Source organism: Xenopus tropicalis, chromosome 8 (assembly GCF_000004195.4).
Source record: "Xenopus tropicalis strain Nigerian chromosome 8, UCB_Xtro_10.0, whole genome shotgun sequence".
Classification (NCBI taxonomy): domain Eukaryota; kingdom Metazoa; phylum Chordata; class Amphibia; order Anura; family Pipidae; genus Xenopus; species Xenopus tropicalis.
Window position 1 is genome coordinate 32,348,735 of NC_030684.2, and position 16,333 is coordinate 32,365,067.

At 41.1% G+C, this 16,333-nt stretch overlaps 1 protein-coding gene across 1 annotated transcript; it reads left to right on the forward strand.

Annotated features, from left to right (window-relative positions):
* Nucleotides 1-5,022, forward strand: opn1lw (opsin 1 (cone pigments), long-wave-sensitive). Its single transcript, NM_001102861.1, is given in 6 exon segments — nucleotides 1-217; nucleotides 1,922-2,218; nucleotides 2,623-2,791; nucleotides 3,003-3,168; nucleotides 3,444-3,683; nucleotides 4,087-5,022. Coding segments are annotated over 6 exon segments (1,098 nt in total). The 5' UTR covers nucleotides 1-108; the 3' UTR covers nucleotides 4,204-5,022.
* Nucleotides 5,023-16,333: the final 11,311 nt, after the last annotated feature.

Sequence of the window (16,333 nt, forward strand, 5' to 3'; positions counted from 1 at the left end):
GGCTGGAACGTGAGCGATAGGGAGAACTAAGGTGGTGGAGGGAAAGAGAGCTGAGATTCATTCAGTCAGAAGAAAAAAAGAATTAGGCATCTTAGGGACACTCTGGTAATGGCTTCCCATTGGAATGAGGCAGTTTTTGCTGCTCGGAGGAGGAATGATGATGATGACACAACAAGAAGTAGCGTTTTCACATATACAAACAGCAACAACACAAGAGGTGAGTAATATCTAGAACCTTCTGAAGCCATGATGGGTCACAAGAAGACCCAATTCCTGTCTTAGGTATCCCTGTAAATTCAACCTAAAGGACAGTTACAGTGAAATGCAGAATGGACATTTATCTGTTCTCCCAGATATAATTGTAACTATAACAGAGATGAATATTTATAAACTAAAAAATGCCAAGGGGGACCATCCCCTCAGCGGCAACAGTTGCTTGTACATTGTAACTACTCTTACAATGACACCATACATCTGATTTTAATTTCTGGAACAGGGCGCTCTCCCGTTATATTACACATGTATGGTTTGGTACCACAGTGGAGGCTTCTTTCAGTGGTAACTCCTTTAGGGATAAATCTCACATAGAAGTTTGTTGTAAGGTTAAGAATGCCTACAGGAACCATATTTTATTAATACTGATGCCCTTTATACACAGAGAGCTGTATCATTAAGGTTTCAATAGGTTTTCCAACTACTGGCATGTAGTCTCTCATCTGTCCACCATGACATATCTCTATGTGTTATAAGAGCACACTCACTCATGAAAATATTGTTTTTCTTATCTGCTTTACTCTATAATTCCCTTTCTATATTTCATGTAACTCCTTTAGTACTCTACAATGTACCCCTTCATATTTTTACTGCTTCTTCCTCTTTTCCCTTTCACTCACTTTTCTCTTGACATTTTCCCTCCACCATTTCTCTCCTTGTCCCCTTTTCTCCATTTCTCTTCACCAACTGACCACATAACCTTCTCTAATCCCCTTTTCCACAATCTACTTTTTGATCCCTGCTACCTTTTGTCTATCTTTAATAAGCTTCCCCCCACTTAACTCCCCCCTCTTGTACAACCTTGCCCTACATTTTCTATCCCCTCCACCTCCACCCTACTATTATATACAGTACTGGATTAGAGTCTGCTGAGGTCTGCTGATGTCTATGTATGTGGGAGTGGAATCCATTTGGATTGTATTATTTTATTATGGCAAAGTTCTATGGCTTGTTATTACAGATAAACTGTGATATGCTAAGTGGAAGGACTATTCCTTCTCCTACCATCTCTCAGAGACAGAGACTGACTATAAATGTACTATCTTCTATAGTGTATACACATACATCCACACAACATTTAAAGTAATAATATACCCTCGTTTGTTTATTTCCATTTGTATTTATCTAATAAATGTATTAATAGATGAATGTTTCCTTATTTTATTATTGCCCCCCTTCAGCTCCAAAAGTATTTTTAGGCTGACATTGTCTCAGGCTGGATGGTCAAAGTTTCTTTCTTCACCTCCGTATATCCTGCTTTTGTCTTATCACCCAAGGCTGGCAGTGGTTACTGGGCATGGGCTAATGATCCAAGGGGCAGGTCAGAAGCCTAAAGTCGCTGGGAATATAACCAGCAAGTGTTTATAACCAGTTAAGTGTTTCCATAGGGATTGCATTAGTAGGAACAGCTCCTCAAGCTTCTCCATAGTTGGTTAAGGGAGATACCATAAAACTACATCACCATAGGTATTCCTCTGTACTAAGCACAACTCAGCAGGACAACTGACAACTGGAGCACAGTGGACCTTTATTTTCTGTTAAAATGGAAGTGTCTTCATTTTTACATTGATACATGGCATTTTTAACAGGTTTTTGCAAACAAGAAGGAGTTCTATTTGTCATTTTTGTAAAAATTTTGTTTTTCTAGGTCCATTTGAAGGCCCAAATTACCACATTGCTCCACGATGGGTCTATAACATCTCTTCACTGTGGATGATATTTGTTGTTTTAGCTTCTGTGTTCACAAATGGCTTGGTCTTGGTTGCCACCTTAAAATTCAAGAAACTTCGCCACCCTTTGAATTGGATTCTTGTCAATATGGCTATTGCGGATCTTGGAGAGACAGTCATTGCAAGTACTATTAGTGTATGCAACCAGATTTTTGGTTACTTCGTGCTCGGGCATCCGATGTGTATCTTAGAAGGCTACACTGTTTCAGTCTGTGGTAAGATATACTTTTTTGGCAGGATATTTTAATGTAATGCTCTCTCAGTCACTTACATGGGCCAGTCTGTCACCCCCTTTCTTGATTCTTCTGACACTTAAATGGACCAACAGTGAACCTACATGGTCAACAAAGCTATAAAACTGCACAAAGCTATGCTTTTATATTGTTATATGATATATAAGATATTCCCATGTAATGTTCTTTTAGTGACTTGCAGGAGCCAGTCTGTCACCTTCTTGACTTTCTCTGAAACCTAAGCCCTTAAGTATCACCAACAGTGAACCTTAATGGTCATCAAACTGCACAATGCTGTACTATTATATATTATATTTCATTTTTTGAAGTTTTACTTGTATTATGGCCTGAGTAAGCTTAAAGTTTAACCTTTGCTCTTTATTTAGGTATTGCTGCTCTATGGTCCTTGACTGTCATTGCCTGGGAAAGATGGTTTGTGGTCTGCAAACCTTTTGGAAACATTAAATTTGATGGAAAACTGGCAGCTACTGGTATAATTTTCTCTTGGGTTTGGGCTGCAGGTTGGTGTGCACCCCCAATATTCGGATGGAGCAGGTAAGTCCTATTCCATGTCTTATAAATTGTGCCATCCAAACCCATGCTTCAGTAAAACACCAACCTTAACTTGAATCTTGCTAATTAGGTTAGCTCTTTACTACCAGAAGAAAGACTGGGGTTAAAGCATTGTTGTTGCACAGTGTAACATACCACTAGTACCTTTCTTAAAATATGACACCTTACAGAGTTTTGCTCTCTTTGGCTGTAGGTATTGGCCTCATGGCTTGAAGACATCGTGTGGTCCAGATGTATTCAGTGGCAGCTCAGACCCTGGAGTCCAATCATACATGCTTGTCCTTATGATTACATGCTGTATTATACCATTAGCTATCATTGTCTTGTGTTATATGCATGTATGGCTGACCATTCGGCAGGTACACACGTTTTTTTGTCATCTAGGAAATAATGTGTGGGGGGTGGTGGATTGTTAAAACTGGGATATTTTCTCTGGAGTGGTGCAGATTTTGCTCTACAGTGGCCTATGGTGTGGGTTACGCAATTGATTTTGCTTGATACCCCTAGAGAAAGCTGTAGTTCAGCAACTGCTAGAAGGAAAAACATACTGAGCATCCATCTCAAGGGGATGGGAACTTGATTTGTTCACTAGGCTTGCATGTAAACTGGGTTTTGGCATTCTTTACCTTTTCAGGTAGCACAGCAGCAGAAGGAATCAGAATCTACTCAGAAAGCTGAACGAGAAGTATCCCGTATGGTGGTAGTGATGATCATCGCTTATATCTTCTGCTGGGGGCCCTACACTTTCTTTGCTTGTTTTGCTGCTTTCAACCCAGGTTACAACTTCCACCCACTTGCAGCTGCAATGCCTGCCTACTTTGCCAAGAGTGCCACAATTTACAATCCAATTATCTATGTGTTCATGAACAGACAGGTAAGGAGACTAAGCTTTATGTGTTTATTATTCATTTGTACCCTTACACCTATGGGCAAATTCCGCCACATAGCTTGCTTTTATGGACCTTGGAAAAGTAGGCCCCTTTCTAGTCAGATAAAGTAGAATGTAATTGTTCTTTTAGTCTCCAGTATCCACTGGGGTAACTCCTGTAATAATGACAATCGAGAATGTTACAGCTCTGCTGACACAGGTAATATGGCATCCCGTATCTACCCCAAATACACCCATAGGTGTGGGGCCTCGTGAAAAATATTGAGTTGTCATAGACTGGGGTTTGACTTAGGTCTTGTCTTTCCAAGTCCTGGGTGTGATTAAATATTGAATAGTCTGTGTTTTTGCTTAAATGTGCTATTAATCACAGTGTCTTTTTCCTTTCCAGTTCCGAAACTGTATCTATCAACTGTTTGGCAAAAAGGTCGACGATGGATCAGAAGTGTCCTCTACTTCCAGAACAGAGGTGTCTTCTGTCTCCAACTCTTCAGTGTCTCCTGCATAAACTGATAATGTCTATTATGTTTTGTTCCTCTCTCTTTCTCCCACTTCCTTCTCTTTCCTATGTTTCCTTTTCCTTCTCTGCACATTCTCATTATATTCATATGCAAGGGCAGGTAAATGCCTAAACCTGGCACATGTAACAATGAGCCCGTGTTTGAATGTCCACTAACCGGAGTTCAGATTGATATTGTACTGAGACTGCACTTCCTGTGCATAATGAAGAAATTAAGTCTGGCATGTTTGCTAGTATAGTACTGAATTTAACATATTAAAAGTGCACAATTTACAAAGTATTGGGCAGCCGGGCTGTCCAATTCTCAGTGTTGATGTGTAAGACTTTTTAGTAGTAGAGTTTTTAGTTAGTATGATTTCAGATAAGATGAACTTTAATACCATGTAGGTCATTTGTTTGCTACAGACAGTAGGTTGCAATGATACACAAAGAAGTTGGGTAGCCCTGGCCTAGTGAAGAGATATCATGTTAGGAAGCTCAGCCTCCGGGCTACATTAGAACATTCATTTTGGCATGGGTTGAATCTCTGGTATCTGTGAAAACTTCCATAGTCTTTATATTGACTTTTCATCGACAATACTCAGAGGGCAGCAGCCATAGAACCTTGGTAGCCCTCCTGTTGCAGAACTTTCCTAACAGTGGAGAGTTGGGAGAACTGAAGGTTGCTGTTTATATAGTTTATATTGAGACAATATGTTAACATCACTGTATAAGTACAGTTTTCATGTTTACTGTATATCAATTCTATTTAAGGCATTGTATATTTACCTTGAAAGTCTCTGTTTTAATAAATATTACACCTTGCTATGTCTTTGTTCATCTGGTTTCATTTGGAAATACATTCAGTTGACTATCTACTGTTTCTTTTTCATTAAAAATGGCAGATCAGGATAAAAATATAAATACCTTTTCACTGTACACAGAACATGAAAGAGGAACACTCAGTCACAGATATCACAGGCCAGGGCAGTTTTTTGCTAACAGGAGCACTGGCAAGGGGTATCAGGTAAGTGATAACAATCACTGGGAGGTGCCTAGCACTTTGCCATCCCACAGTAATTTAACCTTTACTTTTCCTTTAAAGAGACACACCCTACCAAATACACCTACATGATGGCTACCTAAGGCATTGGGCACATGTTCTTTGAATTTTTGAAAACAGAGACAAACAGAGAAAGGGGTTAGTAGTGCATGTTGAACATTATCCTATGACGGGGGCCGGGGTACAGCTTGGTGTTCTGTAAAATATAATCTCAAAAATGACAGAATAATGCAACAGACAAGTTAAGGAAGTGACCACTTTGTTCAGAAGCAGTGCAACATATATTACCTTGAGCCTCCAGGGCTTGATCTTTTCCTTCTGTAGCCCTCTCGACATCTTGGCCTACCTTCCTGCCTCTTCTTGGGCCTGTTCAGCATGCTGGCCCTGGCCCCTGTCTGTGGATTGTTGCGATCTTTGTGTCTCTCCAGAAATTGCCGGTAAAGGAGGAAAAAAATATCTTAAAGATACAAAATAGAACTTACAGCAAGTCAGTCGACCTATTGTCTCCAAAGAGTTGCTCTGCCGACTTCCCATACGCGCATAAGAATTTTTATTTTTTGAAATACATAGTTGCTGTAATGACAGCTCAAAGGACATGTAATTGATAAACTTTTTATATGGGTCACTATGGTATTTTTGTAAATTATGGCAGCAGGAGAAGCAAATACTGTGAATACTTGAATGTGACCATGCAACACCTAAAACCCCAAAAATTGCCGACCTTGTACAAACAAGGGGATATACTTAGCAAACCAATGTTTGGTTTGGTTGTGATTTATTTCCTTTCTGCACCTTGGTATTAGTAGATGATTATGATTAATTCTACTGAAAAAAGACCAAGTAACTACCCAAGTGAAGAACAGCTCAAAGATTTAAATAGTTAAGTGCATAATGTAATAAAGCAGCAACATGCTCCCTCACCCTTTTCTTTAGTGTACATGCAGTTCCCACCACATATTGTTTAGAGCAACATTTACACTTTAATACATATAACATGGTTGGTATTATAGTTGCAAAGCATTTTGTTCCTAAATATTGTTTCTGTGATCATAGATCTAAAGTCTGAACTAATTATGATCACTTTTTGCAGGGATATTTGTCACACTTAAATGTTTCAAGAGTATGTAACCAATTTCCAGATGTATTAAAGGAGAAGGAAAGGTAAAAACTAAGTAAGCTTTATCAGAAAGGTCTATGTAAATACAGCCATAAGCACTCACTGAGTCCTCTATCAAAAGAAACACAGGATCTCTTTTTTTTGTAAACATGATGTTCTTTATTCCTGTGCCAGAGTCTGCACAGCTCTCTCCTTTCTCCCCTCTCCTGCTCCCCGCCCCTCCCATAAGAATGCTAAGGACTCCCTCCCCCCCTTAGGAATGTGGATCTGAGCCAATCAGCAGGAAGCTTCCTCATAGTCTTACTAACTGAGCATGTACAGGGGTCTTGGCCTTGGTGCAGGAGCAAGGCATTATGGGAATTTTGTTTACAGAGCTCATCTTTTTTTTTCCTACGCTTCTGATCATCTGAACAGGTGAAATATGGGGAGACTTAAGGGCACTATTGAGAGAACTGAAGGTATGCCTGCAGCTTGAGATTAACCCATTATTATTGTGAATAGCATTACAAATATCCTTAAAGGAACAGTAACACCAAAAAATTAAAGTGTGTAAAAGTAATTACAATATAATGCACTGTTGCCCTGCATTGCTACAATTGGTGTGTTTGCCTCAGAAAGACTACTATAGTTTATATAAGTAAGCTGCTGTGTAGCCATGGGGGCAGCCATTCAAAGGAGAAAAGGCACAGGCACTTAGCAGATAACAGATAAAACACTATTGTATTCTCTGTTATCTGCTATGTAACCTGTGCCTCTTCTCCTTTTTTCCAGCTTGAATGGCTGCCCCCGTGGCTACACAGCAGCTTATTTATATAGTAGCTTTTCTGTAGCAAAAACACCAGTTTTTTGCAGAGCAACAGCACATTATATTTTAATTACTTTAAAACAGAGTTTCTGAGGAGCCAAACCAAATGAAAAAGAGGCCATTAATATAGCGGCAATGTCAAAAAATATGAATTGCTATCATCAAACACGTGGGTCTGCTCCCACCAGCCCATATATAGGTTGGCATATGAGATGGCAAAGGAAGCCCCCAAAACCGGGGTGTGTATGATCTGTAATGGTGTTAGCACACCAAAATAACATATATTTGGTGCTCACTGCAGTTGTATCAACCATCGCTTATATGTGAAAAAGTTCAGTAAGTTATGTTAAGACCTACCTCTCACAGGCAGCATAGGGCAGGCAGAGTATGGTACACACAGGCAGCATAGGGCAGGCAGAGTATGGTACACACAGGCAACATAGGGCAGGCAGAGTACGGCACACACAGGCAGCATAGGGCAGGCAGAGTATGGCACACAGGTAGGGTAGGGCAGGCAGAATATGGCACATACAGGCAGCATAGGGCAGGCAGGGTATGGCACATACAGACAGAGTAGGGCAAATTATGGCACACACAGGCATCAGTAAGGTATGTTAAGACATACCTCCCACAGGCAGCATAGGGCAGGCAGAGTATAGCACACAGGCAGGGTAGGAAAAGGCAGAATATGGCACATACAGGCAGCATAGGGCAGGCAGAGTATGGCACACACAGGCAGCATAGGGCAGGCAGAGTATGGCACACACAGGCAGCATAGGCCAGGCAGAGTATGGCACACACAGGCAGCATAGGGCAGGCAGAGTATGGCACACAGGCAGCATAGGCCGGGCAGAGTATGGCACACACAGGCAGTATATGGCAGGCAGAGTATGGCACACACAGGCAGGGTAGGGCAGGCAGAGTATGGCACACACAGGCAGGAGAGGGCAGGCAGAGTATGGCACACACAGGCAAGGTAGGACAGTATAACACATACAGGCAGCATAGGGCAGGCAGAGTATGGCACACACAGGCAAGGTAAGACAGTATAACACATACAGGCAGCATAGGGCAGGCAGGGTATGGCACACACAGGCAGCATAGGACAGGCAGAGTATGGCACACACTGGCAAGGTAGGGCAGGCAGAGTATGGAACACACAGGCAGCATAAGGCAGGCAGAGTATGGCACACAGGCAGCATAGGACAGGCACAGTATGGCACACACAGGCAGCATATGGCAGGCAGAGTATGGCACACAGGCAGCATAGGGCAGGCAGAGTATAGCACACAGGGAGGGTAGGGCAGGCAGAATATGGCACATACAGGCAGCATAGGGCAGGCAGAGTATGGCACATACAGACAGAGTAGGGCAAATTATGGCACACACAGGCAGCATAGGGCAGGCAGAGTTTGGCACACACAGAGAGGGTAGATAAGTCACAGGCAAAGTTAACCTCAGTACTGATACCATTTAAAGCTTATACAAAGATAAGCAGTGACAGCAGCCAGACAGTGGCTTAGGGAATTAGTATATATGGCCTGTTGATTAACCTGTTGGTAAAAATCATATAAAGACAAGTTTGCAGCCTTCTCTCAAAGCCAACTTTTAGCAGGGTGTCATCAAAGGTCCATTCATTGGGACACCTGTATAGAAAGGCACAGGGGAAGATATACAAATGATTATTAACAATGGGCAAATAAATACAAAATGTTCTTGTTTTGTATTGGATATTCACCATACATACCCATGCACCTTTGGGTTTAAACACTAGGGCCGATTCACTAAAGGCTGAAAAAACGAGTGATATTTATAGCATGCGTTAAAAATATTATCACTTCTTATATTTTGAGAATTAACGATCGATTCACTAAAAGGACACTTGTCTGAATTAAGAAGCAATGTTATTGTCGTTATTTATCTGGCGATGACATATTTTGAAGCGTTATTTTAAACCACGTAATATATTTATGTGTTATTTCGTAGCATGCGATATTAGCGCACACTATTACGCACGTAGCAGTTACTTTCTGAAAACTACCGTTCTGAAAATGACCATTTCCCTGAAAACTGGAGGCTGCATCACTCTAGGACGATCACATACTTGAAAAAATCCCACTGCAAACTCCATCTTGTCGCCACAGACAATCACCAGCTGCAATTTTGTTTAGTAAGTTTCACAGTAATTATCGACACATTTTATGCTTTTAATGCTTCAAATATGTTTGTGAATTATGCGTTAGTATTATTTCTATTCGATAATTACCTCAATGCGATATAAATAACGCTTTGCGATAATCAGGATTTTTGCACATGCGATATGAGTAGTAACGCATGCAAAATGACTTTGATGAATCTGTACTTAATTATCGACCACTTTTTAAAACTATGCGTTAACGACCTTTAGTGAATTGGCCCCTAGGTATGAAATTCCTCATTTTGTTTAGAAGTTTTATTTATTTATTTTTTTTGCTATATTGATATTAAAGATATGTAACTGTGATACCAATCATGTTATTTGTATATTAGTGTATAAGTATAAGTGTAAATGCTGCTCTAAACAATATGTGGGGAAGACTGCATGTACACTAAAGGAAAGGGTGAGGGAGCATGTCGCTGCAATGGAGTCTAATGGGACTCTCAGACCCTATAGGCATACATTTTAACAGGTGTGGAAAGTGTGAAACAGATAAGTGATAAGGTCATTGAGAAAGTACAGGCACCACACGTGGGGTGATGCTTTGTGGCCCCTAAATTGGATTGGATATTCACCCTACGTACCCATACTCCTTTGGGTTTAAATACTAGGTATGACATTTCTCATTTTGTTTAAAAGATTTATTTTTTCAATTTTTGTTTATTTTTTTTGTTCTATATTGATAGTAAATATATGTCCTTTTTTGTGTATTTTTGTAATGTTCATTTGCATGATTTTATATATATATATATATATATATATTTCTTAATTAGAATTAATGTGTATTGTGATGCGTTGAGCAGCAGAGGGCGCTGTAGTCCTTGCCTATATGTAAACAGTATTACCGAATTACTTTGTGTCTATGACTAAGAGCAGATGCGCACAAAACGATTCATGCTGCTGATGTTTTTCCTTGATTAGAAATAAAGGTTCTTCATTTTAATGGAGCTGTAGTCATCTTTTTTTACTACCGAATTTGCGATGACTGGGAACGTAATGGGGACCATTCACCGTGATCTATAAGGATAACTCCGTTTTTTTGGTAAACTGGCCAGTGGTTGTGAATCTGAGCGGTGGGGCTCTTTTACAAATATTCCAGAGAGAGCATTTGTCCTGGGTTCCCAGATTTAGAGGGGGTCCTTGGGTAAAGTGTACATGAATTCCAAATGATGCATTACATTGTAAGCAATTATATACCAAATTAAACATGTTTTATAGGAATGATAGTTAAATCACTGCACATACAATATAAATGAATACAACTCTTAGTAACTTATAAAAAATGAAGAGAAACCCAACTCCCTGCCAGTGCAGGTGATTGACATACAGTAGAAATTAATGTAGGACTTTTTGGAGCATTTTGGCACCCAAACACTGATCTGGAAATTGCTTTGGCAACAAAATACCCTAAATCACTTTGTTGGCTATTGCCATAAAGGTCAGAGTTCCAGTAAAGTACCAGTACCCTGTAGAGAGTATTTATGTGCTGAGGATCATTGTCACTATATTGAACATGATATCCAACATGACTGGATATTTTAGGCCATATTCAATCTACCTTGTCAGACTCAGTCACACCCTTCATCTTATCCCAATTCACAACCCACCCCCACAATAATGAGACAGTTCTGTACAAGTTATAATTATGCCAGGGACAACACCACTGACAGGCGCCTTCCCTCCTCCTCTTTCCTATTCTGCTACCCCATTGTTATACTCTACCTTTCTCTACTACTGACAGTGGTGCAGGGTCAGACTGGGGGGTGCATGGCCCACCGCAGCTACCGGCCCTGGGGCACCACACCCCAAGGGGCCCCCTCCGTGGCCCCCCACACACACCCCCAGGGGCCCTGCCACCTGCCCAACCACCTCCCCCAAGCATACGCACTATATTTTTACCTTCGGTGTGTTCAGGGAGTGAGATCTGTGGCCCAGGGGAGTGCTGGCTGGGCTCAGGTCTGGGCTAGGGCCCACAGGGAGACACTGGGAGAACCTACTATGTTCGTGTGTGTTCAGAAACAGGGACTAGAGCCTAATACTAATGGCACAATAAACATTCAACATTTTCTTCACTGTTCTGCTCACAGTAAAGTCCGACTGCAACATCTTCAACTATGTCTAACCCACATAAACGAGATTTACTGATGAAAACAATACATTTCATGGTTTTCTCTTATATAAAATAAATTGTCTGGTTTCAAACACACGTAATTTGAAATGAAAATGTAACAAAGAACAACATTTTGTCTAAATTAAAAATGTATAATTACTTGTTGTTTGATTTAATGCCACCCATAACTTCTTTCTGGTGTCACACTCAAAACCAGTTACTGCAAATAAAACTGATCTTATTCAAACATAGAACGTAGTCATTATACTATATTTTTAAATGTTTGCACCATTGAATACAGGGTAGCTGCATATGTACATGCCAGGCTCATCTTTAGTTCAGCACTGCCACCCAGCGACTGCAAGGAACAAAGTAAGCACTTCTCTTATTTTTTATCTATTAATTAGACTTTGTTTCAAGTCTCACATAGAGACTTATCAGCAGCAGACTAAGGTTCCCATCCGTTCCTGTTCCCCGGGGACCATTCCCTGTTTCAGGACCTTTATCGCTGGGGAAAACTGTCCCTTGGACTCCCCCATCTGCTTTCTTAACCCCTTTAAAGACCCCACTATTTTAATATGCCTTCAGTGCATTCTAGCCCTAATCTTTCACTGCCCCTGACTGTATAATATTCTTAGAGTGCAGTGTCACTGCCTCTCCTTGTGTAAAATGTGTTTGTTGTTCCTGTATCCAGTGCCTTTGACTAAATAATAATGTGCTGGAGATACTATTTCTCACTTTGTTATGTGATGGGGAATGCTATCTCATTGCTCTCACTGGGTAATGTTCTTTGGTTCCTATCCAAATCCTATTTTAGATGCGTTTAGGGCTCAACCTGGTGTTCAACTACAGCTACCAAATACATAGTTACATAGGGTTGAAAAAAGAGTCCATCAAGTTCAACCCTTCCAAGTAAACCCAGCACACACAAACGTATACTTACCTATCTATCCACTCACATACAGACCCACACTGACCTATCTATCCACTCACATACAGACCCATACTGACCTATCTATACACTCACATACAGACCCACACTGACCTATCTATCCACTCACATACAGACCCATACTGACCTATCTATCCACTCACATACAGACCCCTACTGACCTATCTATCCACTCACATACAGACCCATACTGACCTATCTATCCACTCACATACAGACCCATACTGACCTATCTATCCACTCACATACATAAACCCATACTGACCTATCTATCCACTCACATACGGACCCATACTGACCTATCTATACACTCACATACAGACCCACACTGACCTATCTATCCACTCACATACAGACCCATACTGACCTATCTATCCACTCACATACAGACCCATACTGACCTATCTATACACTCACATACAGACCCACACTGACCTATCTATCCACTCACATACAGACCCATACTGACCTATCATCTATCCACTCACATACAGACCCATACTGACCTATCTATACACTCACATACAGACCCATACTGACCTATCTATACACTCACATACAGACCCATACTGACCTATCTATCCACTCACATACAGACCCATACTGACCTATCTATCCACTCACATACAGACCCACACTGACCTATCTATCCACTCACATACAGACCCATACTGACCTATCTATACACTCACATACAGACCCATACTGACCTATCTATCCACTCACATACAGACCCATACTGACCTATCTATCCACTCACATACAGACCCACACTGACCTATCTATCCACTCACATACAGACCCATACTGACCTATCTATACACTCACATACAGACCCACACTGACCTATCTATCCACTCACATACAGACCCACACTGACCTATCTATCCACTCACATACAGACCCACACTGACCTATCTATCCACTCACATACAGACCCACACCGACCTATCTATCCACTCACATACAGACCCATACTGACCTATCTATCCACTCACATACAGACCCACACTGACCTATCTATACACTCACATACAGACCCATACTGACCTATCTATCCACTCACATACAGACCCATACTGACCTATCTAAAGCCAGACTTGATTTGCTAGCAGTGGGCTTATATTTTTTTGCTGCAGTGATCCACATGCCGCTATATACCCCAAATTTTGTTCTAAAATTACAGCAGCAGACCCACTGGCTGTTCTTGTCCATAGATATAATTGCTATAGTAACATAGTAGATGAGGTTGAAAAAATTCGAGGAGCATCAGTGCAACCTACTGTCTGTAGCAAATAAATGACCTACAAGGTATTAAAGTTCATCTCATCTGAAAACTTAAAATTGAAAACCCAGGACTTGGAAACACCAGACCCAAGTCCAACCCCAGTCTATGACAACTCAACTTTTTTCATGAGGCCCCACACCTATGGGTGTATTTGGGGTAGATATGGGATGCCATATTACCTGTGTCAACAGAGCTGTAACATTATCCATTGTCATTATTACAGGAGTTACCCCAGTGGATACTGGAGACTAATAGAACAATTACATTCTACTGTATCTGACTAGGAGGGGGGCTACTTTTCTAAAGTCCATAAAGGCAAGCTATGTGGCGGAGTCTGTCCATAGGTGTAAGTGTACAAATGAATAAGGAACACATAAAGCGTAGTCTCCTTACCTGTCTGTTCATGAATACATAGATAATTGGATTGTAAATTGTGCAAGTGGGTGGAAGCTGTAACCACTCTGCACCACTCCAGAGAAAATATTCCAGTTTTAACAATTCACCATGCACTATATCCTAGAAGACAAAAACACTTGTGTACCTTCTGAATGGTCAGCCATACATGCATATAACACAAGACAATGATATAATACAGCATGTAACCACAAGGACAAGCATGTATGATTGGACTCCCCAGGGTCTGTGCTGCCACTGAATATATCTGGAGGCCTTCAAGCCATGAGGCCACAAGGCCAATACCTACAGCCAAAGAGAGCAAAACTTTGTAAGGACCCTAATATTTTAAGAAAGGTACTAGTGGTATGTTACATTGTGCAACAACACTGCTTTAACCCCAGTATTTCTTCTAGTAGCAAAGAGCCTGAAATCCCGTATGTGGGTCGCACATAGTTGTTAAAGATGTTGCAGTCAGACTGTGAACACAACAGTGAAGCAAACATTGAATGCTTATTGTGCCGTTAGTATTAACTGCCTCTAATTGCTGTGCAGCATTCTAGTGAGTCCTTATTTCCTATGCTAGTGAATGAAGAAAATACTGGAGGCCTCATGTCTGAGCAACGGTCAAAGCCACTGTTTGGGGGTATATTTCTTAAAGGGTGAACATACATTGGTTTCAGGCAAAGACAAACATGACAATGGTAGTTTCCCCTTAATCCTTTCACTTACTCATTGTACACTGCACAGATATCTTTGTAGGGATATACCTCCAAACCAGTTGTATAATTGTTATGTCTCATACACAGTGCAGCTGTATGTTTATGGTTAGCATACTCTGAAACTGGTAGGTGACCAGGCCTGCAAACGGTTCAGCAGGGTCCTAACAGGTATTTGAAAAAGACAATAAAAAGATTTTGCTGTTGTACCCCAAAACTGCTCCCCCATAAGTATCACCTTGCAGCTCATTTTCATAGCAATCCACAGATAAACATTCTGTATAATAAATTAATAAATTGCAGTAGGACATATAGAAATTTACCTTGCATAGAGGAAAAACATATGCAACATACTTCTTACTCCATAGAAACTGTTATTATAATGCCAGTATACTGAAATAAATCCTGCATATATTTTGTATATTTGGAATAGTACAGTATATTATTCAGTTGTTATGAGTTTTATATAATGCCAAAGACCCTCACCACATTCCTACTCTCTGCAGGGTACTGGAATATTACTGGTATTCTGACTTTGTCAACAGGCTACCTGGTAATAACTCACCTCTCCGACTGTTACCAGGGTTGAGCTGGGCTGGAGGGACAGCCAACCCAGACCTGTTTCCCTTGTGAGCCAAACTGTTGACAGAAACCCTGGGCACTCCCCCTGATTCCCCCCCCCCCCCCATTGCAACCCCAATGGGTTGGGGTGGGGGGGAGGGGGGAGGGGCTGTGGTCTTGGATGGACCTCATGACTGGGATGGGGGCCCCTAAGGTGGAATCCCTAGTGGGTGCAAGACCCTCCCATTCCGACAATGACTGTTGCAGCCCTGCCATTCTTTACAATGATCTGCCTGCAGATGGACTGCATCACTTCAGAGGTGATACCATACTATCTATCTATCTGGTGTCTTTCAGTGTCTTGCCCATTTGTCACAGTCACTCAAGATTTCCTCAAAATCGTTTGGCCTATAATGATAACTTGAAACCAATCCCCATTGAGGCAAATTCTAAACACAAGTATTAAAAATCACTCTCTCTTACAAGACGACCAAGAGTTGGCATGAAGTCAGAAGATGCACAGAGGCAGGGCCCAGTAAAATTACGTTGGGCAGTTGAGTTGGTTGAGAGAGGAAAGGGAGGCCAAGGGACCATAAGAAAGTGAATGGATAGGGCTCATGAAGAGTTATGAAGTGGACCCAGGAAGGATAGGTTGCAAGAGGTTGTGAGTGTTGTAGTTTAGCAAGTAAATGGCTAGAGGGTGATAGAGAGTTTTAAGTTGATCCAGTATCAGTATTCAGTAGCCATTTTAAGTTCCATGCAGGATGCTGCCGCTTTGCAGAGCGATTTGACAAAATTGGAAAACTGGGCAGCAAAATGGAGAATGAGGTTCAGTGTTGACAAGTGCAAAGTTATGCACTTTGGTAGAAATAATATAAACGCAAACTATCTACTGAATGTAGTGTGTTGGGGGTTTCCTTAATGGAGAAGGATC